Consider the following 26,233-nt stretch of genomic DNA (forward strand, 5'->3'; position numbering starts at 1 on the left):
AACAGGCTCTTAGCATGGGTAATAGAATATATAACATGGCAATTGCAACAGATGGAAATTTCATCCTTGGAAAAATAAAAATACTTACTCTGAAGCCAGCTTGAGATGGTTGTGTCGTCATGTTTCATTCTCTCCTTTTCCGGATTAGCTAAAGCTTCAATGATACAATCTTTCATACATTAAGGAAAAATTTTAGGTCACTACAATCTCTAATAAAGACCCTTAAAACAACAAAATACCACATCTTGGAAAACAATTGTTAGCTTCAAGTTATTATAAATCATTGAAAATTACACTCCATGTAGTACCAACTTTTCTTCTTTAGCCACTTTTCCATCTTTCAGCAAGCAAGACAGATTTCACCTGTATCACGATGTTTAGTAAACATAACATTGTTCTCTCCCTATATACAACATAGACACGTATACACAAACTCCTGGCTGGCCAACCTTCAGATCAGCCACCTGAATCAACCTCATATGGCTACTAATGGAACTTACAATGAAAAAAAATAGTGAAACTAAAATGTTCACCATTAAGGTCTATGAAATGTGAAATCTATGTGTTAGTTCACTTGAAAGGATACAGGCCAAAACATCATAATTCAATGAAGTCAGGTATTTCAATGAATCTACTACAGGTGTTATTAAGTTATCATACTTCTGTATTTGTGATAAGATCTGGAAGATAAGAGCAAAGAATAGATGGCATTGACTCATCAAAAGAGGCGTTCTGTGCTAAATTATGGCTATATTTTTTAAGAAACCATGCTTAAAATTAAAGTAGCTTTTATTTTGTATTTATATAAGATCTATTCCGTTTCTTTAGAAAATATTTTCATAAGCTACATTTTCCAATTAGGAAATAATTCCAGGAATAACTTGAATTTCGGAATGATAAATGCCAAATGTCTTTTAGAAATCTCTTTCTAAATATGAAAGTGCTATGCTTGAATGAAATGCTATTCAAATGTTTCTAACAACTAAAATCATATATAATGCATCTCTTTATTAATATTTCTCTAAATCAACATATGGTAAATAAGACAGTATTAGATTATTTATAACAGTAGCATTGCTATATATTACCAAAAAATTAGATCAATGTGTTAAATATATTCTATGCTGTTTTGGTTTTAGATTATATGATGTCTCATTTGCTAAAGATTTTTTCCCCTAAAACTACCATTTTTAAAACTTCATCATTCCATTTCCACTTGTCCTGATTTAAAGATAACAAAAAGAAATATCCCTTAAAGCAATATTAACCTCAAAACATACATAATCAAACAAAATGGTTGGATTGCTGTGGCTCAATTTCCCAATTTGTCTTCCAGAAGGCTTCACATTTTCCTTGGTTAGACGCCTACAAGAGGAGAAAAAGGTGGCACGGATCATCTTAATTAAGTCATTTCCCTCACAATGTTGACAGCTTTGTTGTATCATAAAAACAAAAACAAAAGAAAAAACAGGTATTTCCCAAGTATCTAAAATGGATCTATGTAAACAACCAAATTCTTCATATACTTTACTGTAGGCCTTAGGCTATTTTGATTAGGCATTCTACCAAAGGATATTAAGATTTTATATTGATGCTTAACATTTGTAATATACACATTTCAATTTTACAGTAAGTCTAATAAGCAAAAACTCCTAATGTACTCTACAAGCACATAAAACTCTTGTAGCAAATCAGAATTATTTTAGATTTAGATGGGCTCATTTATCAGCTTAGGGATTAAAATACAAAATTTAGTGTAATGCAATGAAATACCTCATACCATCTGTCTCAGTTACCCTAATAGAGTAATAGCTAATTAGCTAATGCCACATTCCTTGATATAGGAAGTTCTCTGGTTTTCATGTAAATAATTTTTGAAAGGAAACCATTTCTGAAAAAACAATTCTACTCCTTTTCTTCCTCTTTAATTCTTCCTCTGCTCAGTATTCTTTTACTAACATTCTGGAAAACTTACATCTATGAAATGCTTACAGCTCAAAATTATTACACAGCATCTTAAATTCTTCTGACATTACATAATACATCTACAAACTTAAAGGGGCACCTGGTGGCTCAGTGGTTAGGCAGCTGACTCTTGATTTCGGCTCAGGTCATGATCTCACGGTCCTGGGATCAAGCCCCATGTTGGGCCGTGTGCTGAGTGTGAAGCCTGCTTTGGATTCTCTCTCTCCTCTCTCTCTCTCTCTCTCTCTCTCTCTCTCTCTGCCCCCTCCCCTGTTTGTGCTCTCTCTCCTTTCTCTCTCTCAAAATAAATAAATAAACTTTAAAAACAAATCTAGGAACTTAAAAAGCTGACAACTGAAAGCTTTCTAGAATGAAAATACAGTATGATGAAGCAAATAATGAATTCAGTTGATAGTTCAAAGAATGGAACAATTCTGGAAGTAACAAACTTAATTAAGAAGTTTCTTATGACAAAACTGACCCATCAATCAAAATTATTTCATCATCAACTGCTTCCCTTTCCCATTCTCCATGGCCCAGTTTCCCTTTTCCCCCACAGAAGAGAGATCTGTCAAGTTTTAAACTTTGGCTATACTCTGCTCCACCTTCAAACTTACTACCACCTGTCCTTACTTCTGAGCCTACTATTTCAAGTGGTCATCCTACTGCCAAAGCAAACCCTTCTTCTCTATACTTTTTATCCCATTCCCTTCTGCCTCCACCCTGGAGAGAAAAAAAATAAAAATAAAAATAAAAATAAAAATAAAAATAAAAATAAAAGGAATAGATTCTTGATTTTGTCTCCCCCTCAAGCTACCACGCACGGCGTCTGGCATATGGAACACAATCAGTGAGCATTTGTGGAATGAATTACTGAATGCCTTACAGCAAATTCATTTTTTAAACAGTAATCAAAATTTGTGAAATTCTGCAAGTAATAAATTAATATATTCCCTTCCCAACATACAAACTTCAATCAATACCAAAATCATATTGTTCAAGCCCGGTGAAATAGTTACAACTAACAAATACAACAAAAACCCAAGTACATTAAAAATTCTACACATATCCTTCTGTGATAAATATTTTTATTAATTAATTCATTCTTATTAATGTCTTCTATGACAGGCAAAGAGCTAAGCACTAGGAATACAAAGATGAATAATAGCTCCTGCTCTCAAGCTTAGTCCAGCTGGGGAGACAGAGTCAACCTATTTTTTACATTTTACATTCTCTAACAAGTACAGCAAATTACAGAACAGTACTAATTATATGCTATCAATAGTACAAAAAGGGAGAACAGTATCTTTGTATTCACCTGTATACACATAAAAATATCTGGAAGAATAAATGAGAAAGTAAACAGTGGCTCCTTTTTTCCTTTAGGAGGACTGAGTGGATGGGGGGTAGGGTGTGAGACTTCTTACTATCTACCTTTTTGTGTTTATTGAAATTTAAACAATGTGCATGTATAAACTATTCAGAAGATTAGATAATTATATAAAAGGCAAATAATCCTAGCAATGTATCTCAGTGGTATGATAGCATCACATGCATATGGGACAATGGTGGTGCAAATAAAGAACAGTCGATTGTGCTTGGCAGTATGTGCTACGGAAGGCTTCGTGAGATGGTTAACACTGGAGCCCACCCTCCAAGGATGAGGTCACCAGTTAGGGAGGAAAAAGAGGTAAGGGAAAACCTGTACCAACAAAAGAAACGAAAAACATATGCAAAGATAAAGAGGACCACAGCACACTGAGGGAAACTTAACTGGACTCAGTACAGTTGGAGGTAGAATTGGCAGGGAAAGAGGTTGGCAATGGGGAGGGACAGATCACAAAAGATGTCTCACATCACCACACCATAAAGGTTGACACATCGTAATCTGCAGGCAATGGTTAGTCACCAAGGGATCTTGAAGAAACAATAAATACAAGGCACCATAATACTCCAGATAAAAGAAATGAGTTATAGTGGCAGTACAGAGTGGAAGAGACAGATTCAAGAGATTTGGTAAGATCTAATATACAGTTGACCCTTGAACAACATGGAGATTAGGGGCAATAACCCCCAACTGTTGAAAATCTGTGTATAATTTTTAACTCCCCCAAACCTTAACTACGAATAATAGCCTACTGTTGACCAGAAGCCTTACCAATATAACATAAAGAGCCGATTAACACATATTCTGTGTATTACACACTGTATTCTTACAATAAACTAAAGAAAACGCTATTAAGAAAATCGTAAGGGAAACAATTACAGTACTGTATTGTATTTATCAATACTGTTAAGTTTACATCATCTATTTACAAGGTGAACAGTCTGTCAGTACCTACATCAGTATTATCTTATATGATATAAAACACTGTAGATGTAGGTACTAACACTAGACATCAAAAATGAAAAGATAATGTGGAAAAGAAATTCATATTCATTCACAGGTATAATGATTCATACACTGATAATGAAACAGCAGCAATATGATTGGTTTTATGACAGCCTAGTATAATCGATACAATTGCTTCATGGTAGCCTAGCCTATAGACTAATGAATGAATCGTTATAAAATTTTAATGGCATATAGCATTACACTCATATTCATAATACAGTATTGGAAACACTGTTACATTTATTTAGAAAACCACTTACCTGTGATGATTGGCTGATAAGCAGTTTGTCCAATTACAAGAGAAAGGCATACTACAGTAATAACAATTCTTTGAAAGCAAAGTTGTAAACCAGTAAGAAAACGAACACATTATTAATGTTGTTAAATATCATTCACCGAATGCCTACGTAAGGACAGCCTATCCACTTCCATACAAGTCTTGCACACAATGTCCTACATGACGAGGACAGAAAAACATCTCTTCTAGTTCTTCCCACAGGGTTAGATTTTCATACAGAGACACACACAAACACAACAGGTAAGTTTCTTAACTGTATCACAGGATGATTATTAGTGGAAATGGATCATCATGAAGTCTTCATTCTCGCTGCCTTCGCACTGAGTAGGCCGAAGAGGAGGAGTAAGAGGAATGGTTGCCGCTCTTGCTGTCTCAGGGATGGCAGGGTGGAAGAGGCGGAGGAGGTGGAAGGGAGGCAGCTGAGGCAGGCACACTCAGTGTTACTTTATGGAAGTACATGGTAATTTGCCTGACTTTTTTGCTTTTCCACTTTAAAAATGTTTCAATGTGATACCCATTCTTCTCCCACTATTTGCTTTAGGTTCAGTGCCCATATCATAGAAGGGTCCATGTCATAAGAGAAGTCAGAAGCAGTCTTGAATAATCAGAACCTTCTGCCAGACTGTCTAAGGTCAATCTGTTTTCTGTCACTGCTTCTTCTACATCTTTTTCTTCATCTTGCATTCATTCAGAAGCACTCACCTCCATCAAGTCATCTGCTATGTGGTGTCTAATAGCTCTTGAATTTCTGAAAAATCCAGATCTTGAAACCATTTACTCCCAACCTTTTTTGCCATATCCACAATCTCTTTCATGATTTCCTTGACTGGTTCTGTCATAAATCCTGTGAAGTCATATACAACATCTGGACACAGTTCCCCCCCTCCCCCATCAGAATTCATTATTTTGGACTTGATAGCTTTTACAGCTTTTCTGCAACAATCATGGCATCTTCAATGGTGTAATTAATTCTTCCAGAATTTCATAATGTTCTATTGGGGTTCTCTTTCATAGTGTTCACAATCCTTTCCATAAAGTACTGTGTGTAATGAGTCTTAAAGGTCCTTATGACCCCCTGATTTAGAGGCTGAACTAGAGACACTGTGTTTGAGGGCAAGTAGACCATTTTGGCACCTCTGGTGTTGAATTCATGGGGTTCTGGGTGGCCAAGGGCACTGTCCAATATTAAAAGACCTTTAAATTTTTTTATTATTATTTATTTTTGAGAGAGAGAGAGAACGAGAGAGAGAGAGAGAACGAGAGAACGAGAACTAACAGGGGAGGGGCAGAGAGAGAGGGAGACACAGAATCTGAAGCAGGCCCCAGGCTCTGCGCTGACAGCAGAGAGCCGGATGCAGGGCTTGAAACCATGAACTATGAGATCATGACCCAAGCCGAAGTCAGACGCCCAACCAACTGAGCCATCCAGGCACCCCTGTTAAAAGAACTTTAAAAGTCAGTCTTACTGCAAGGTATTTCCCAACTTCTGGGACAAAGCCCTGATCAATTGAATCAACTGAACCAGTTGATCTGAATCAATTGATTGATTCAACCAATCAACTGAAAAGATTGGATTGATTCAATCCAGAAAAAGAGGCTGTTGTCCAGGCCTTCTTGTTGTACAACCAAAAGACTGGCACTTGATGTTTATCTTTTCCCTTCGAGGCTCAAGTGCTAGCAGCTTTATAGATAAGGGCACTCTAGATCATAAACCTAACTGCATTTGCACAAAACAGTAGAGTTAGCCTATCACTTCCTGCCTTGAATCCTGGTACTTGCGCCTCTTCCTTAAGGTCTTTTGTGGCTTTATTTTCCAGAATAGGGTAACTTTTGTCTGCATTAAAAACCCGTTCAGGGGTCGCCTGGGTGGTTCAGTCAGTTAAGCATCCAACTTCAGCTCAGGTCATGATCTCGTGGTTTGTGAGTTCAAGCCCCGCATTGGGCTCTGTGTTGACAGTTCAGAGCCTGGAGCCTACTTTGGATTCTGTGTCTCCCTCTATCTCTGCCTCTCCCTTGCTCATGCTCGCTCGCTCTCTCTCAAAGATAAACAAACATTAAAAAGGTAAAAAAAAAAAAACCTGTTTAGGCAGATATCCCTTCTCCATGATTTTTTTTTTTTTTTTGAGTTTAACTTTATTTATTTTTTGAGAGAGAACTAGAGAGCAAATGGGGAAGGGGCAGAGGGAAAGGGAGGATCCACGCTGTCAGCACAGAGCCCCATGTGGGGCTCAAACTCACGGACAATGATATCATGACCTGAGCCGAAGTCAAGAGTCAGATGCTTAACTGACTGAGCCACCCAGGTGTCCCTCAGTGATTTTCTTAAAGGCGTCTGGGAACTTATCTACTTTCTGCCTCTTGGTCAGCAGAAACCACTTCTCCTGTTATCTTGACATTTTTTTAAGCCAAACATCTCTAAAATTATCAAACCATCCTTTGCTGGCAATAAATTCTCCAGCTTCAGATCCTTCACTTTCCTATATCACAAAATGACTTGGCATTTTCTCAAATATTAGAGTCTATACATATTTCTTCCTTATGGTAATCCTGCACCCATAAAAACAGCTGCATTTTCAATACAAGATCAAAAAATATTTCACAAAAAGTACAAATTTTTCACATCTGCTCATATAGCTGTAGCAATGGCTTCATGAATTACCCCCCCCCCACCCCGCCGCACCTTTTTTTTTAAACAACGATCCTTAGGGGTGCCTGGGTGGCTCAGTCAGTTAAGCATCTGACTTCGGCTCAGTCATGATCTCATAGTTTGTGGGTTCGAGCCCCACATCGGGCCCTGTGCTGACAGCTCAGAGTCTGGAGCCTGCTTCAGATTCTGTGTCTCCCTCTCTGTCTGCCCCTCCCCTGCTCCTCACACTCGGTCTCTCCCTCTCTCTCTCTCTCTCTCTCTCTCTCTCTCAGAAATGAATAAACATTTAAAAAAAATTTTTTTAAACAGTCCTTAGGCTGGATTCATTTATCTTGAAATGGCGGGTACCTGAGCCACAGACCTCAATCTATGGTACACATTAAGCAATTTTTTCTTGTAATGTCATGACTCTGCTCCACTTGGGAGCACTTCTGGCAGCACTAGAGGCAATTCATATGGGTCCCAGGCTGTTATGTAAGGCTTATGATATTGCAATAAGCACGAAAAATACATAAGAACCATGAGACATCACTTTTTATGGCAATAACGCAATTTACTGGAGAGAGAAACTGCTCAGAGATGATTAGCACCACACAGTGTTTTAAGCGGGTACTCACAACACTTGAGCTCACTGCATAGCAACAGGAGGTGGCTACGAAATTATTACAATGGTACACTAGGTACTATAGTTAGTTTTATGCAGTTATGACTTAATACTAAATCTTTACATTCGTTTACATGTCTCTTAACTACAAATGGCACCATGTATGGTCTGTTAAGTATACATATAAGTTTTGATAAATTTTAACTTTTTATAATAGATTTGTGTATATTCTATGGTAGCAAATGATAAAAGACTAGTATCTACTAGTCATATTTTATGCATTAAAGACATACCTTTTTCTTAACTTTTTCAATATTTCTACGTTATGTGATTTGTAAGTTGTTCCAAATCTCCAAAAAATTTTCCAATATATTTACTGAAAAAACAATCCACATATAAGTGAACCTGCATAGTTCAAACCGATGTTGTTCAAGGGTCAACTGTATTATTAAATAATCCCTATAAAGCATATAGCGCAGGGCCTCACACACAAATATTAATGGCTCCATAAACATTAGCTTAGCTGCTGTTGTTAAGCTAGAAACTCTACTTGGGGAAATCTTAAGACTGAACTCTTTTGGAAGGACCAATTCTAGTATCTCCTTCCATGCCTTCCCCAACTTCCCAAGGGTGAAATAATTCACTCTCTTCTCTATCTTCTCAAAGAACATTATACATACTATATAACAGCAACTATTAGATCTGATTGTGATTGTGCACACACTTGTTTCCCCAGCAGACTGTAGCCAGGGACGATATCACTGGGCACAAACACTATCATTGCATACTGTTGGATCTAGTTAAACTAGAGAGTGAACTATTTTAAATCAGAATAACCATACCACTGCACAAACATAAAAGAAACGACAATCAATAGCCTTGCTGAAAACACTTGCAATATAGCAGTGTATTTAGTATACAAACCAACTCTAATCTGAAGTATATGATGTTGATGATTAAATTTCAGTTTACCAAGGTAAAATAACATCACTCTTATGTTTTTAATGACATGAAAATAAAGCACCCAAATGAAAAAAATAAACACTTTCAAAAGTTGACTCAAGGAGATAGTTCTGCATAATTCCATTAGATCTTCCAAAAAAGAAAAATCTTCATTATAGTAACTTCTGGCAGAGGAAATTTCAAGAACTTTGATCACCTTGTACAAGTCATTAAATGTCTTACGCAAATTGGGCAAAAGCCATAGTAGGCTGTCCTTTAAAAAAAGACTCATCATTAAAGAGGATTATTGGATTTTACAGCTATGCAAACATGACAACTATAAAAACTTAGTAGTCAAAATGAGCTAAAAAAAAACACAAAAACTGATAGTCATTCTATCTGCAGTATATCATAAACTATGCCATTAGCACATACTCCTGGGCTTCCTCAGAATTGAGACTCAGACATAAGTTGGTTAAAAGAAAGTAAATTAGACTCAGATATACATTAGATTAATATGAAGAAAAATAAATTAAAACTTACTTCATGATATATTTGGCTCTGTCTATTGTTTGGGCCTTAACTTTTACTAAAAGTGGGTGACTATTATAAGTTTCATTCTTCCACTGGCCATACAGACGATACCTTAAAAAACAATGAAATGAAGAATTAGGAAAAGTTAAACACTCAGAGGCTAATGCACTAGAATAGTAGTGAAAAATATAAAAATTTATGTATTTACCTATGCTGATAGGGAAATGTTTTAAACATTCCCCATAGTTCCTCAGACATACAAGCATTGCAGTCCATCAAAGAAAGAGATGGAAGTAGTACCTGGTCAGTAATGCTAAGTAAACAGCTAAGGATAACTTCCTACGAAGAAGGGAGGAAAAATTATTTCAGTAAAAGGTCCATATTAATCCCCCCCAAAAGAAAAAACAAGTTTATGCCAGCCTTGGAAAAACTTTCATTCCTTCCTCTCATAAAACACACCTAATTCCCCACACTATCACTGTCCTTTTCACAATGGATATTTGTGTTTCTCCATCTAAGAAAGCAATGAGGTGAGGTAAGGAAAGGGGCAGCAAGAGAAGGAGGGACTCATTAATCCCTCTTCCCTTCTCAACATGGTAATCTTCCAAAACAGGAACTGTCAATCTTAAACGATAACTGTATGATATTCCAAAAGCTCTATCCAGCATGTAGAGTACAAAATATTCACATAGGTGATTAAAGTCTGACCACAGTAAAATTTACAGTATGCTATACATAGACAAATATCAGACACATTGGATTTTTCTTGTCTCTTACCGTTTTCTCTTTATCTTCTTGTTTGCTTCCATCAGACTGAAACTAAAATTAAAAATAACTATAAATAAAATGCAAAAAGGTTAAGATTATGATGTCACAATTTAGCTTCTAATGTGAAAAAATTAACATGTACATGATTGTGAATTATTTCCTTACTTTTTAAACAAATGTAGATTTTAAATATAGCCAGCGTTACCAATTAACATTTAAAAATTTCACCTATATTTCTAACTTCCAAATTATTTTGTAACATTCATGAATTTTAAATGTCAATTTCATAGCCAATTCTTTTCTCAACCTCATTATCAAAAACCAAAGCATCCTAAAACTGATCTAAGTATTTATTGTAAGATTGTATCCAGCACAACTCAGTTTATAATGCATTTGCATTTTTCCATCCAGAAGTTCTGGTTTTCTGCTACAGAATTAGTAAAATCTAAGACTAAAACATTAACAACAACAAAAAATTTAACCCAAAGCAATTTAAACTATGTTTCAATTCACCATTACTTAAACTCTCAATGAGAAATAAGCCCAAAATATTAATAACAAAGACAAAACCATTGCCTAAGTTGGACAGAATGAAAAAACCTGGGTCATTTTGTATCAATGATTTGCAGGTGGACCACTGAAGTGTCATGTTTGATGCTGATGCTGTCCATTCATTCAAAACGAAATAGTGAGTAATACTTGTGTGTGTATAAGCAGCTGGACAGTTGGGAGGACCATGCAAACGCCAAAAGGACAACTGAAGCACTGATAATCAAGGACAATCTAGATTTCTGGGAAGGATTTAACTCAATACCAAGTGAGGGAAGAGGAAAAGCTAACAGGCAGCTAACAAGCTTATTATTTTCTTGGCAGAAACGGGTGTTTTGTGCATCTACGTTTTCATACTTGAGTAATTTAATGGGTATCACTACAGAGAAGCCTAACTTCTGTGCAACATTTTCACTTAAGACTAATTCCAGGAGACTGCCATGTCACCTTGAAGGGAAAACATACACAATCCTTTTTTTTAATCAACAGTTTAAAAAGATATGGTTCCCTTTCACAGAAACAAATGTTAAGTCAATATATTTCCTGGTCAGCAAATAAGGATCAGGTTATGAAGGAGTGGCCTGACAGAAAACAAAGTAATAGCTGCTTAGGTTTTGTTGGTGGACTGGGGGTGGGTAATTCTGGTGGCATATTAGGTGTATAGTGGGAGGCAGAAATAAGGGTATGTCATAACTGGAAGAACTAGGTGGGGATAAAAGCTACTCCTTTTCTAGTATACTATGATTCTAATAAAGCTACATGTAGTTTCCTCCATAGAAATAAAAAATTTTCTTACAGTATTACTAAACTGTCCTAATTCCCTTACTATTTAAATTTCTAATGTCTATGTCAATTCTGTAGATTGCATAACCAGGAAAATTTGACAAAGACAAAAAAAAATGGAAAGCACAATGTAACTATCGAGAAGAGCACTGAGAAAGATTTCTATCAAAGGCTAACTACAACAAAGATGAACAAAAAAAAAAAATCAAAAGGTACATGCAAGTAAAAGTAATTTCCTTTTGTTTGGTAAGAATGTAAACACACATTAGACTCCCCTGATGCTTTTTCTTTTAGTTTAATTTGCTGTTTAATTCAGTGTAAATAAAAACTCTCCATTCCCACAGTACAACACTAGAGTTTTATTGAATGGCCAGCCCAGGAAGAAATGGGAGGAAGAAAGGGGGGGTGGACAGAAGACATCCACTTCATTCATTCATTTACTATGTGCCAGACACCGGGAATTCAAAGATGAACAGAGTTCCTATCTTTGAGAAACTGACAAAGACAGTTCCTATCTTTGACAATCTCTTGAAGATCAAAAGTAAGGCTTGCCAATGTACTATTAGGAGCTGAATTTTTAAGTCTGAATAAAATCAAGCACTCATAATTATGCCGAGACAAACTATCAGCTATAAATGGCCCCAAGCAGGTTCCATTCTTGCCCTATGAAGAGGGAGCAGATGACAGGACTGCATAACAAAACTGGGCACAAAAAGAATGTAGGTCCACCAAGAGGGGGCTTCTGGAGAGTAAAGAAAGAAAGCTTGGGAAAACATTGTAGATTTAATTAGATAAATTACTTTTATTACTAACGACCTGTTTTTAGTACCTCTAACCTGTGAATATTTGAAATGCTACTTTAGACTATATTTAAGGAGGAAAAAAGTAAAATACTGAAGATTGTGACTAGATTTCAACCTGAAGCTACATCTAAGTAAATTATGACCCTATTTTCACCTTCCTTATTTTTCTCATTCTTATTAACTACCATTTATTGAGTACTATGTGCCATACACTAGGCTAAGAACTTCACATTTGTGTCTTAAAACTATCGGGAAAATCATTTTGCTAGAAAGGATCCAAATAAGACCCACGAAAATAATTTAGAAATAGGAAAATATAACCTATAGGTTAAAAGTTACAGGAACACGGGTTTACTGAGCCTGGAGAAGAGAGAACTGAATTGCCTTTCAATGTTTTGGTTCAGAGCTTTGTTTTTATTTTTTGATCAGAAACTCTTAAATCGTTATAAAATGCTTAGAAATAATCAGTAATATTGATACTACATAATTTCTGAAAACAGAGATACTAAAGGAAAAACTTCTATCTTCCAACACACTTCATTTTTAATCAATCCAAATCTGTACTAAGACTGCAAATCTGTACCAAAGAATTAATAATATGGTCACCTATACACAGAATGACCACATGTGCTCGTTCTTTTTACCCCAGCATAAGTAACGGCACAACCTTTCTATCCCGCGTGTCCTGGTTTAAACAATAAAGCACATGGTCGCCCTACCTACCACATGCGTAGCATTCAAACTGCAGTAAATGGACTTGTGGGAGTGGTTTAAACATGAAAATATAGCAAACAAAATGCTAAATAGCTATACTTGGTTCCATAAGATTTGCCCCCAAAAGTAATTACTTTGGCTAAAATGCTGATTATGACATGAAACTGTGCTGTTTTACACAAGCATAGTTCTAACAAGCTATGTGTAAAAATGGGTATTTTCAGTGCACTTAATGAATATGAGTATGTGATTTATTTAAATGAATTCTCTTTATAAATGGAGTTCATAACAGAAGTCTTTTGTAAAACAAAAAATTGCCTTGTAAATCTATCTTTAGGGAAAATTAAGGTTTTCATATTGAATTTATTTAAAGGAATATGCCCCCATGTTTTAGTTTCTATTTCCCCAAAAGCAGACTCTATTCAAAGTGCTGCCATAGTTTATTTGGGAAGTAATCCTAGGAACTCCCAGTGGGAAACTATTCCTGTGGTTTAATGGGAGCTTAATCCCACTGGGGACTTAGAGGGTCTGTGTAGAAATACATCTTAGGATTATCCCATCTCAAGGCATGATACTTATACACCAATTCCTATCATTTCACTGGTTGAGAGCTAGGGAGAGGAAATGAGGTGAGTTAGTTCTCCAGCAATTCTAGGACACCATTTTCTATACTGCTTACACAGGCTCCCAGGGCCAGAAAAGCCCTCATACAAAAGACCTGCAGGTGTCAGCAGTTGAAAATTGGGCTGGTATACACCAAAATGTTAAGGACCTGGCGTAAGAGCCAAAGGATTACAGACAGAATCAAACAGCATCCGCAGAGACGAATGGCCAAACCTCTAAGAGATGAGAGTTTTTCACAAATGTTTTTTATGTTTATACACTTTGAATTTTTTTTCTGAAACTGAACACTGAAGTTCAATTTCAGAAAACAGTCTTTGAGAGGAGGCACGGGGGTTGTTGACTCAATTGCTTACAATGTGCATTTGATACACACTAAAAATTCCATCTTCGGGGCACCTGGGTGGCACAGTCGGTTAAGCGTCCGACTTCAGCCAGGTCACGATCTCGCGGTCCGTGAGTTCGAGCCCCGCGTCGGGCTCTGGGCTGATGGCTCAGAGCCTGGAGCCTGTTTCCGATTCTGTGTGTCTCCCTCTCTCTCTGCCCCTCCCCCGTTCATGCTCTGTCTCTCTCTGTCCCAAAAATAAATAAATAAATAAAACGTTTAAAAAAAATTCCATCTTCTTTCTTGTATAAAATATACTGTTAAAATTATACTGTTTGTACATAGTCTACATTTGCCTATTAATAGACTTAATATCTGCCTAGCCTTGTATGTTTATATGTCTCTCTTAAGTAAAAAGCACAGCTAATGGCAAAAATTAAGACCTTATTTGTAATTTATTACCTTAAGTATGATTCTACATCTTGATTAGAACTGTCACATTAAGATACCCAGTAATAGTGAAGGTGACCTTAGTTCAAACCAATTAGTACATGTGACAATATAAGGACAAATATAAACATCCTAACAGTTCTTCCTTGCTCAGCCTCATTAAATAGCAAGGATGTTGTAGATTCAATTTGGTCTCCCAAATGCAGAGTTCATTTGCTTTATATAAGGCTTATAACAGCAAAAGTACACAGAAGAGCTTAACAGACGGTGCCAACGATAGCAGTGTCTCTTCGACAGTAAGAATTATAATGCAAGGTTCTGTCTTAAAAATATTTGTTTAAATATTTTATTTTTTAAGTAATCTCTACACCCAACGTGGGGCTTGAACTCATCACCCCAAGATCAACAGTTGCATGTTCTACCAACTGAGCCAGCCAGGCACCCCTGTCTTAAAAATATCCTTACAATATTTGTATCCACTTAAAGTTGGAAACTGACATGTCCATATACCCTTGACTACTCCACTCCCAAAACCCCAGCAATAAAAATTTCATTTGATGAAAATTTCTGTTACTAATTTATAAATTTCCACAATGGGGGTGGGGGGGTGACATCTGATTACCACCACAATGTAAAGAAGCCAAAGGCATTCCTATATAAAATCAAATCTGCTCTTGTGGGAAATGACGTTGGTACTTTAAAGTAGTACCTATTACTTAAAGATGGAAATAAGGTATATTAACACTGTATTTTTTTATATTTTCTTATTTATTTTGAGAGAGAGGGGAAGGGAGAGAGAAAGAGAGCATGCATGAACACAGGGGAGGGGCACAGAGAGAAAGAGAGAGAGAATCCCAAGCAGGCTCCGTGCTGTCAGCCCAGAGCCCAATGGAACCTGACGTGGGGCTCAATCCCACGAACTGTGAGATCATGACCTGAGCCAAAATCAAGATTCAGATGCTTAGCCAACTGAGTCACCCAGGCGCCCCAGTATATTACCACTTTAAAACAAATCATCAAAAGCTAGTGTAGTGACAACTTATAAAAGTAAGTTACAACTTTACTATGTTCTAAGGAATTCATGACAACATTTTTTAACTCTAAATTTGAATACTTAATTAATGTCAGTATCTAATTAGTGTTTAGATCTCATTTGATTCTCATTGCAACCCCAGGAATAGATACGGCAAATTATTACCACTCATCTTTGGCTTTAAAAAAATGACCAGTTTAAGGTCACATAACTAACAAGTAGCTAACAGATCATTCTGATGAAACCTGTTAACATAACAGTCAATGCGTAATGCCTTAATTAATTTGTTTGGGGGACAGCCCTAAATAAAGATACTTTGTGGGCAAGTTAGGTTCTAAAGTCAATACGTACAACGAAAACTACATATACTTACAATTACCCTTAAAATCTCTTAAATTATCTGTAATGTACACAGACACATTATCTTTCATTCAAGTCCAACACAAGACTGTTTTTCCTCTGTAGTATTAGAAGAAATCACTACAAAATGAACATGGGATGGGAAGATGAAATCACGTGAACATGAAATGAAGTAATTGGCTTGTATTTAGGGGCCATGTCACATGAAAACCCATTACTTTAAAAAATAGACTCCCACTGAATGTGGCAAGAGACCTGAGCAACTGAACCAAACAGAGAGAAAACAAAAATTCTCCAATTCACCCTTACTCCTAGATATACACACCGAGTATTTTGATGGAACAAGTCTGGCCACATTCGCATGATGAAGTACAAGTATGGTATAATTCCACTGTACTTGTACCTTCATCCAAAAGGAATATTAATTTTGGGCTCTAACCTACACTGCCAGGGTAGATCTTCAATTTTGAGAAGCAAAACAAAAAACATCAACACAAAATTCTAAAGTAACTAGTTCCTAGAGTTTTGGAATCAATGGTCTAAGGTAGATTCTGTTCCTAGAAACCCAAATTTTTATTATTAAAAATTTCAAGTTTACATAAAAGTTGAATGGATAGCACACTATCAATAAATACCTATATGCCTACTTTGTAGACTGCCCCCCCTTTTTTTGACTGACCAAAAAAAAAATAGCAGACATGACATCGCATCTCAAAATAATTCAGTATGCATCTCCTAAAAAGGACATTCTTCCACGTACCACAGTATCATTACCCAGCTATTCCTAATATCATCTAATGCCCAGTCTAAGAATATTCTGACCCTCTCTGACTCTAGGTTTCTCTAAACTTCATCTGTGAATCAATTTAAAGCACTTCGGCTTTTACCAAAGGCCAACATAAGAAACAATGTATAAAGAGCCTGGCCAGACAAATGAATCAAGATGACAGAGTGAAGCATAAACACAGAATTTCTCTCCCCTAATCCCTAATGCAATGAACAAGGTATGTCTTGGTTTTTTTTTTTTTTAAGTTTATTTATTTATTTTGAGGGAGAGAGAAAGAGAACACAAGCAGGGAAGGGGCAGAGAGAGGGAGAAATAGAATCCCAAGCAGGCTCTGCGCTGTCAGTGCAAAAGCCTGACACAGAGCTCAAACTGACAAACTGTGATATCGAGACCTGAGCTGAGATCAAGAAGAGTTAGACAGTTAACCAACTGAGGCACCCAGTTTTCACTGGGTAAAAGTATTCACCACCAACCAAGCAAGAAAAGGGGAAACTATACTATTAACTTCAAGGGAACACACACACACACACACACACACACACACACACACACACAAATTCTGGTAGTAGACACAGTGTGGTATGGCTCCTGCCCTTAACCCAATCCCAGAAGCAGTACAGACCAAGGAAGGTAAGTCAACAAAATCCTTCAGGCAATAAGACATGTAAGGTAAGTGAGTAGACTGAGGGAAAACTCTTGTGAATACAAGCCCAGCAGGACTCCAGCAAAGGAAGAACCAGCTGCTAAAGCCCGCCATCTTTCAAAGGAACTGTGCTGAGCTGGCTGAGGGAGTCAAAGCCCAAAGGAGTTGGATACTCACTTGGGCTGGGCATGCCTAGTACAGGATAGGTAAGAGGATCTCAGAAGAGAAAGCAGAGGTACTCTAAACGAGGGTTATACTCAGCCTCACCAAGCTCATCCGCTCTCCTATCATAGGCTAGAGAAAACACTGAAAGGAGAACCCAGTACTCAGACTGTAGCTTGGCGGGGGAGAGGACTGGTCATAAATAAGGCAGGAAAGGTAAGAGGATTCACTCTCACTATATCAGAAAGAAGTTCTGAACACAGCTATACATATTAAGATGAAACAAAATGCTGTAGCTACAATGGAAACATGAATAGCACCCCCCCACACACACACACACCCCCGTCAAAGAAAGCAAAGTTTGGAGATGAGATACACAGACTGACATGAACACAGAGATTTCAGAGATAAACAAAATAACAAAATACCACTAACAAAGATCTGATTTAAAATAGCAAGGAATTTCAAGAACTAGAAAATTTAGATAACCTACCATTTCTTTAATTTCAGACACAGTGTATTTGTATAGGCAGGAAGAGTGTGGAGATTTTGAGCTTGGCCCCTGAATCCAGATTGCCTGGATTGAGATCTCAGCCCTGCCCCATGTTAATAATTAAGTGACCTAGGATAATTTACTTAACCTAAAGCATAAAGGGTATAGGGCCTGGCACAGAATAAGAGCTCAATATTAGCTATCAATGTCATAAACAACTTAATCCATTAGCATCAGCTGGATGCAAAAAAAAAAAGCACCAAGGGACTCTACTGTCAAAAAACATTGAAATATGTCAGGTGAGCCACATTAAAGCTATGCTCTGCAATTAAAGAAAATTAAAGATAGCAAAATGTGTCTGTCCATTCATACAGAAATCTTCTTTAGGGCTACCCCCTCTTTTAAAGCTGAAATAACTTGTTAGAAATGCAAATTCTCTTCAGTACGTTCCACCCAAGACCTACTGCATCAGAAATTCTGAGGATGGGACCCAACAATGTGTTTTAAGATGACTTCCAGGTGATTCTAATATATGCTGAAGTTTGAAGATCATTGTACTAGATGGTCCTAATGTGATGTACCTCAAATTTAAGAAATACACAGAGATAAATTATTACAAATAACTGTAGGCTAGAAGACTATTCTGCTAAATGACAGCTGGTAAAAGTATATAACCTATATTTTTAAAATATGCATTATTCATATATACAAGCAACCCAAGCTTATAAATAAGAGAACTGTTAAAGAAGTTTACTTGGAACCAAGGTCGCATCTGCCCTCTAGGAACAATCTCGTAAACCTTAGTTAAATTCTTAGCTAGGCAACAAAAGCCTTTTAAACTTGAAAACACAGGACAAATGATTTGTTATAGTGAAATATTTTTATGGATAAAAATAAACCAAAATTCTAACTCAGATCATTGGAAAGATTCACTTTCCCTACCACAACCTTAGCAATGAGAGAAGACAGATTTCTTCCCACACTGTGATCAAAATAAACATTTTTCCTCTTCCTTTCTGCCCTTCTACCTCTGCAAAAATAGAGACTGGAGTTAAGGGCAGGCACCAGGCACAACTGTGACAGAACAGAAGTACAGGAGAGCTGCAGTGGAGATGGCAGAGGGGAAGGATGACCACTCTAGCACCTGCACATCTTGGTAACAACATTGTATACATTTATGCATATGTCTGTCTACTATAAACTTCCACAAGTCAGTTGTTTGGTCTCCTGCTCACAGGTTTATAATACTTGTAGCCAAAGAAAGAATTTCAGAACAAGAGATCTGAACATTAAGATGTTCAGTTAAAGAGAATAGCATTAGTGGGTGAAGGTAAGATGAGAAAGAGGCTGTTGACAGAGTCTCAAAGTGTCTCCCCACCAAGATGCATATTAACAACAAAGGAGAAAGAATAATTGTACACTAGAGAAACCTGGTAGCCCATCACCTTAACCAAGTGATCGATACTAACATCAGCAGTAACGGGACAAATTGACCTCATATGCTTCCCAATATGAGGCATTAGGAAAGACAGGACCCTTTTGTTTTTCTGAACAGGCACTAGTTAACATAACTCATCCCTTTCAGACTATAAGGATTAAGATAATGAAACATCATTATACTTCCTTTTTATACATGTTATACAATAAATGATTTGTATAGTAATAAACTACTTAGCAGATTGCTTTAGTACCTTTACACACTGTATAACTGTGAGCATTAAAAAAAAAAAAAAATCTACCAGCTAAGCAGTAAAAGCCAAATCAAGTATTTCAGGTGTCAAGGGATTAATATACAACAGCTGATAAATTTTGTATACAGTTACTGTTGTCAAAAATTAAAATTAGATGCAATCACCAAACACTGGAGAAAACTGTATTTGTGCTTGTAACAATTTGCAAATCCTTTTGATAGCCTTGTTTTACAATTGAAAATAAATTATGTATTCTTTTCTGCTTCAAGATTTTAAGTTAGGCAAAGATCTCTTAGAACACAAAGAGGAAACCATAAAAGAAAAGTACTACTAAATTAGAATTAATCAAAATTTAAAATTTTGCTCTTCCAAAGACATTCAACATAATGAAAAGGCAAATCAAAGAAATAATAAAAGACAACCCAATTAAAAATGGGTAAGAGATCTGAATAGACAATTTGATATATGATGATTACAAATGGCAAATAAGAACATGAAAAGATGCTCAACATTTCCAATCATCGGGGAAACAAATTAAAAGCACAACAGTACCATCACACACCCATTAAAATGACTAAAATTTAAGAGTGACAATAACAAGTACTGATGAGGATGTGGAGCCATTGGATGTCATATACAGGAATGCAAAATGATACAGACATGTTGGAACAGTTTGGCAAAAAGTTAAACATACACTTACCCATATGGCCCAGCAATCCCATTCCTGGGGAAACAAGAACATACGCCCCCCCCCCAAAAAAAGACTTGTACAGGAATATTCATAGCAGCTTTATTTACAATAGCCCCCAACTAGAAACAACCCAAATGCCCACCAACTGGTGAATGCATAAACTCTGGTATGTCTGTATAATACTGCTCAGCAATAAAGCTACTGCCACGTGCAACAACTTGCACGAATCTCAAAAGCATTCAGTGAAAGAAACCAGACAGAAAAGAGTACATTCTATACAATTCCATCTATATGAAGCTCTAGAAAAAGCAAAACTATAGTGACAGAAAGCTTATCAGTAGTTGCCAGGAACCAGTAACAAAGGGACAGAATTGAAGGCAAAGGGGCAAGAGGGAACTTTCTGGGGTGATGAAAATATTCTCTGTGATTGTGGTAGTGGACACACAACTGTGTTCATTTGTCAACACTCATCAAATTGTACACTTCCAATTGGTGAAGTAAATTGTATGTAAATTATAACTCAAAGCTGATTTTAAAATTTAAAAATAGCAAAAATGGTTACCCTTAGGGTACTGACTAGAAGGGAGTACAAAGGAAACTCTGGAGTACTGGTATTGTTCTATTTTTTCATCCGGGTTGGGGATACCTGGCTGTTTGGTTTGGGAAAAAAGTCATTGAGGTGTACAATTATGACTTGTGTTATGTTCTGTACATTTTATTTCAACACAAAGTTTACTAGAAAAGAATGGCTCCTCAACAGTCTGACTTCATACAAATAATGACAATGATTCAAAACTGCAGCCAAGAAAATAAATCAGAAGAAAAGGGGATTCAAAAAGCAATCACTTGTCCAAAGTATATTTTCCTATGCGGGGGACTTGACTAATATTCTACCTAGATTAACGCGCGCACGCGCGCGCGCGTGTGTGTGTGCGCGCGCGCGTGCGCGCATGTGTGTGTGGTTAGGACACAATGGACTTTTCCCCAAACCTTACTCAAAATACGCTTTTGTTAAATTAAGTTCACTTTCTTTTTATTCCTAGTGATACACATAACACAAATATACGCAGAACACCTTCACTCCAAAATTCAGTTTTCTGCTTGGAAGAAAAAAAAATCTTACTAACCTCTTTCATAAATGACTTGCCTATGCGCACCACTTTTGCAAATAAAATGGGGTCGTGAGAAAGGTGAGGACCAAGGTAACAGAACATATTGAAGACATCTCTCCTCAAATCTTCAAAGCTCTCTGCTTGTTTTGGTGCTCTCTTATTTTGCAAAGCATTAACAGGTGAGCCTTTAGCACCTTTAGGAACGCCAACTCTATAAAAAGAAGCAAAATTTATATGTATACTATGTAATACCCCACTTTAAGTTACCAGTAAGTAAAGCTTTTCTTGCTCAAATTTGCTTTCTATATATCACTTGTGCCTAACTTCATTAATACAGATAATTTATCGGGTAGAAAAAGACAAAAACAATACTCATTTGGAAAAAGCCAGAGCTCAGAGAATGTTTCCAATGAACTGCATAAGGAAATCAGAAAAACGCAGATTTCAAGTAACATTTAACATACACTGTATGAATTTGTTCTTAGTTAAACTTGGCCAGTATCAGGAATTTGGATATGGGAATGGGGAACAAGGGATGGACCTCAGAGACACTGGAAGATAAAACAGGAAAATATGGATATAACAACAGTGGTTCAAGTAAATAAACATTTCTCAGTCTGGGTTCCCCTACTTAGACTGAGTATGAGGTGGGTGGTGGCAGGGAAGGTGAGCAGCATAATGAAAGAAGGTGTCACACTAAAAAGGACAGCATGCCCAGAGTTCTCACCTGCTGAGCAGGTGTCCCGCTGTGGAGTCACAGGGGTCACTCTTTGAGAAGAAGCCTTCAAGGTCCACAGCCCCAGTGGCACTGAAGGCAGCAGCCGGCAGCTACGCACGAGTCACAAGACTGGGGCCTTGGACGCAGGCTCTGATCTGTGGGGCTGAAGCCAGAGCTGCTGCCAGTACTGCTCCTAAGTAACCTGCAAGCAGGCTGAGGGCTAGAGGACGGGTGGACGGACACAGTAACTAGGGATGATGAGAAAGGCTGCACTAGCAATTTTCAGAACAGCAGCCTATATGCCAGGAGAGGTAAGGCAAGCAGAGAGGCAATGTCCTCACTCAGAGCCACTCAACCCAGGACAGAGGGAAATTACACTAAGTAAAAACCTTAGGAATTCTCTGCCCACCCCCAAGAGAGGAGGAAAAGTCAAGAACAGAAGAATGGTGTTTTCACTCTCAATGGAGCACACCCAACCTAGACATCTAAGCTACAATTTTTAGACTGCATTGCAGCACGCATTCTGCACCACCTGGTCTAGACATTAGGAGACAAGTCACTGATTAATACGTATAAGACTGATACGCTCTGAATGGTTCTTACCTTCTAATAAAACATACAGAATTACTTGCTTGTTTGAGGAGACAAGATAAACATGCAGATTTTTTTGTAGTCCTAAGCTATTTCTACCTCAATGATTAGAAAAGCATATAGTAACATACCTTCGGTAGAGAGGCTCTATAGTTATGTGAATGAGCTTGCAAATAGCAAGGGCTATTAGCTTATGTGAAGCTGCATAGTACGGAGGCATCTGATCCATAATGTTCTGTGCATGCTGCCAATCACCAATCTTCAACAAGGCTTCCAACAAACCAAGTTTTTGGTTGTCAGGCGGCTAAAAATGAACAATTATAGTGAAGATCCTCAGAATACAGGCACCAATAAATCTCGGCATTTTTTAATTTAAAAAACTGAGCTAAACACGACAATATTGTATGTCAACAACGGCTGCCACCATGGAAAACGCAGTATTTTCCTGAAAGTAAAATCAAAGTTTTTTTTAGCTATTGAAAAAAACAACAGGATTTGCTCTTTGATTTAGCAGACCCAGCATGAGAGTTTATAGACCTGGAATTAAATCAAGTTCTATTTAATGCTTTATTGTGCCACAGGGAACTAGAATTCATTCATATTTGAGAATCCCCTTAGGACTTGAGAGACATTAATACACAGAGCACAAATATAGTCATATATTTTACTTAGAATACACTTTGAAATTTGTATAAGAAAAACATAGCGGCCTCTTTTGGAAAGACGCCAATAAGATTAAAACTAAAACCACCTTTGCAAATTAGTATTCCAAAAACCAGATTTCACTACATTTAAAGTTAATAAATTATTCTCCCATAAGTTGATGAACTATTACAAGTTAAATTTCAAATTCTAAATCCAGAAGACAATGTTAATCTTATAAAAATGAACTATATACCTTCTCTACTTTCTCCTCTTCTTTTTCCTTTTCTTTCTCTCGCTCGTCGATTTTTTCAGAAGACAATACAACCATCGTAAGTTTTCTAACAATTTGCTTAGCTTCTACAATTTCTCGTTTGTGTTCATCCATAATGCAATTATCAGCTGGAAGAAGCTAAAAATGGTTCATTAATGTTTCATAAAATAGCTAATACTGTTTGCACATATAAAAAGCAAACACTATCTTCCCTGAATTGATAAAACTGTAAATAAGGCCTAGCCTATTAATGGCCATGGTTTGCTTTCAAAATAAGCTTCTCTCAATTATTTTCTTATAATCTAACAAAGTTAAGTACCTGAATTTTGTACACCTTTTAAAATCAAGTAGCAGTTCGAAGTTCTTTTGTCTTCTTTCTGTTAGAGGTCCTAAATTAATACAATAATACAACAGTGATGCTTACCATTCAATTTATTAACGTACCCAAGAAAATGTATGCCTGTTCCATGAAAAATATCAGAGTTCCCCTTTAAAGGCCAAACTCCATATTTAAAAAGTACTTCATAAGGATCCAATTTGGGAGAGGTTAGCTACTGAATTATATGAAGGGGTAAATTTATTTCCTCTAGATGAAAAATCTCAAGTAGAAAAATTATGAACAACTTGACATCTCACTTTTCATTTCCTAATACCTACTATTTGACTTAAGTCACAAACTAGTTTCTAGTTTATTACAAAAGAGAAAGCAGCATGTGTACAGTCAACTCTCCATTATGAAAAAGGATCACGTTATCTCTAGTACAGCCATCTTGTACACGTGGAAGATGGTTAATGTAGATATTTCATAAAATAGATAAAAAACCCAGACACAGAAAAATACAGCCAACAAATCGTTATTTACTAGTTTCTTCTAAGCACTCAGTGTTCCTGCCCTCAGAAATGCATAATATATTTCAGTAACTAAGTCTAATGCGAAGTAAATAATCAGTAAACAATGAAAAGAAACATAGTGAAAGATTAAGCTACATATTGCAGACTTCATCCCCATTAGTCAAAAATGGGAGAAAAGTCACTAAGGACTGATGCAAAAAGGTAAGCAAGACTTTTTCTCATTCTTTCTGCTCTCCACTGGCCATCAAACCCATTTTTATTGCTTTACTTATGTACCTGCTGTAGGTCCTCATCTTTTACCTAGATTAATACAACTGTCTCTAAAAATATCCCATTATAATGAACTGTAAGTTTCTTTTTCTTCAACATTTTATTTTTTTAAGCAATCTCTACACCCAATGTGGGGCTCAAACTCACAACCCCGAGATCAAGAGTCACATGCTCTACTGACTGAACCAGCCAGGCACCCCTGTTAAGTTTCTTACAGTACTCTCAATTTCTAGTTTTGTGTATTTTGAGAATATGCAATTAAGTGCATACAAAGTTACAACTGTTTTATCTTCCTAGAGAATACAACTTTATTAATTATGAAGTGACTATCTCTTTTTGCCAAAAAGTTTATTTTGTCTGTAACAGCAATAATTTCCCTGGTATATTTTTCCCACCCTTCTACTTTCAACCTTTATCTGTCCTTAGGTTTTAGAAGTCTCGTGAAAAATAAACAATAAACTGGTTTTTAACCCCATCTCAAAATCTTTGACACCTTAACAGGAACACTTAGGCCACTTGCATTTATTGTCAAACTCAAACATTTCAGTAATAAATCTATCACCATCTATCATATTTCCATTTGTCCTACCAGTCTATACTTGCCTATAGACTCATACCTGTCTTTGAATTCCCCTTTTACTGACAAATTTTCCATGTTCTCAGTTTGTACATCACTTTTCTACTTTAAATCTTGAAGGGCTCTATACTCCCAACAAGAAAAAATCCGAACTCCTTACTATGGCTCTTAAAAGGCCCTGGAAAGTGTAGCCCCAACCTACTCTTCTCCATCTTCATCCACCTCCCCATAAACTACCCGAGGCTCCAAGTACTCGGAGCTTCCTGATGTTCCCCTAAGATAATAATGAAGCCCTTCAATATTCCTGCCTTTATATTCAGTTAATTCTACCTACAAAGCTTCCCGCCTTTAAAGCCAGGCCAACACCGTGTCATCTACCAACATCCCAGTTCAACGTCACTAGTCTGGAAAAGCCTTCCAAAATGCACCCAAACAGACATGGTTACTATCTATACTGAGCCCCCACAGCACTTTGTGAGTACCTCCAATATAGTAGTTACTATATAATGCAAAATGTCTTCTCCATTGCTAGACTATGACTGCTTCCAAGGTAGACTAAGTTTTAGTCTGTAACTATAGTACATGACAGACAAGGAAGTCAGAAAATGATTTCAAAGACAATGACGATGTTGTCAGCTTTGGACAGAGTTAAGTCCATAGATATCCTACTATACAACCAAATAAACAGGAATTTCTATACTACAAACCTAGTTTTTTCAAATTGACAGGCTAAACTGTTGCTAAACTGAAGGTCATCAATCACATTAACATACACACCCTTCCAGATCCTGGGTCCAGCAACAGAAGCACAATACCAGTCATTTATTACCATTAAAAACATAAGAAAACCATTTTAAATGGTTTTGATGGTTTTTAAATGGTTTAAAATGGCAATTACCGTTTGTTTGTTTTTTAAATATACAGTTCCCCATTCATCTT

General features: G+C 36.8%; 1 protein-coding gene across 13 annotated transcripts in view; it reads right to left on the reverse strand.

The window, feature by feature from the left end:
- The window catches only part of THOC2 (THO complex 2), a 111,129-nt gene that overhangs the window by 33,893 nt on the left and 51,003 nt on the right, over positions 1-26,233 (reverse strand). For 9 of the 13 annotated variants that reach the window (XM_030304602.1, XM_030304600.1, XM_030304603.1 and 6 more), the window contains exons 10-18: positions 23,578-23,733; positions 22,811-22,983; positions 21,386-21,581; positions 10,163-10,204; positions 9,594-9,724; positions 9,395-9,496; positions 1,269-1,365; positions 587-680; positions 89-169 (exon numbers count right to left, since the gene is read on the reverse strand). In XM_030304602.1, coding sequence (XP_030160462.1) covers positions 89-169; positions 587-680; positions 1,269-1,365; positions 9,395-9,496; positions 9,594-9,724; positions 10,163-10,204; positions 21,386-21,581; positions 22,811-22,983; positions 23,578-23,733 — 1,072 coding nt within the window. The remainder of the gene's footprint in view (positions 1-88; positions 170-586; positions 681-1,268; positions 1,366-9,394; positions 9,497-9,593; positions 9,725-10,162; positions 10,205-21,385; positions 21,582-22,810; positions 22,984-23,577; positions 23,734-26,233) is intronic. The other 4 variants (XM_030304607.2, XM_030304598.2, XM_030304606.1 and 1 more) reach the window with 1 other exon arrangement.

Source organism: Lynx canadensis, chromosome X (genome assembly GCF_007474595.2).
Source record: "Lynx canadensis isolate LIC74 chromosome X, mLynCan4.pri.v2, whole genome shotgun sequence".
Classification (NCBI taxonomy): domain Eukaryota; kingdom Metazoa; phylum Chordata; class Mammalia; order Carnivora; family Felidae; genus Lynx; species Lynx canadensis.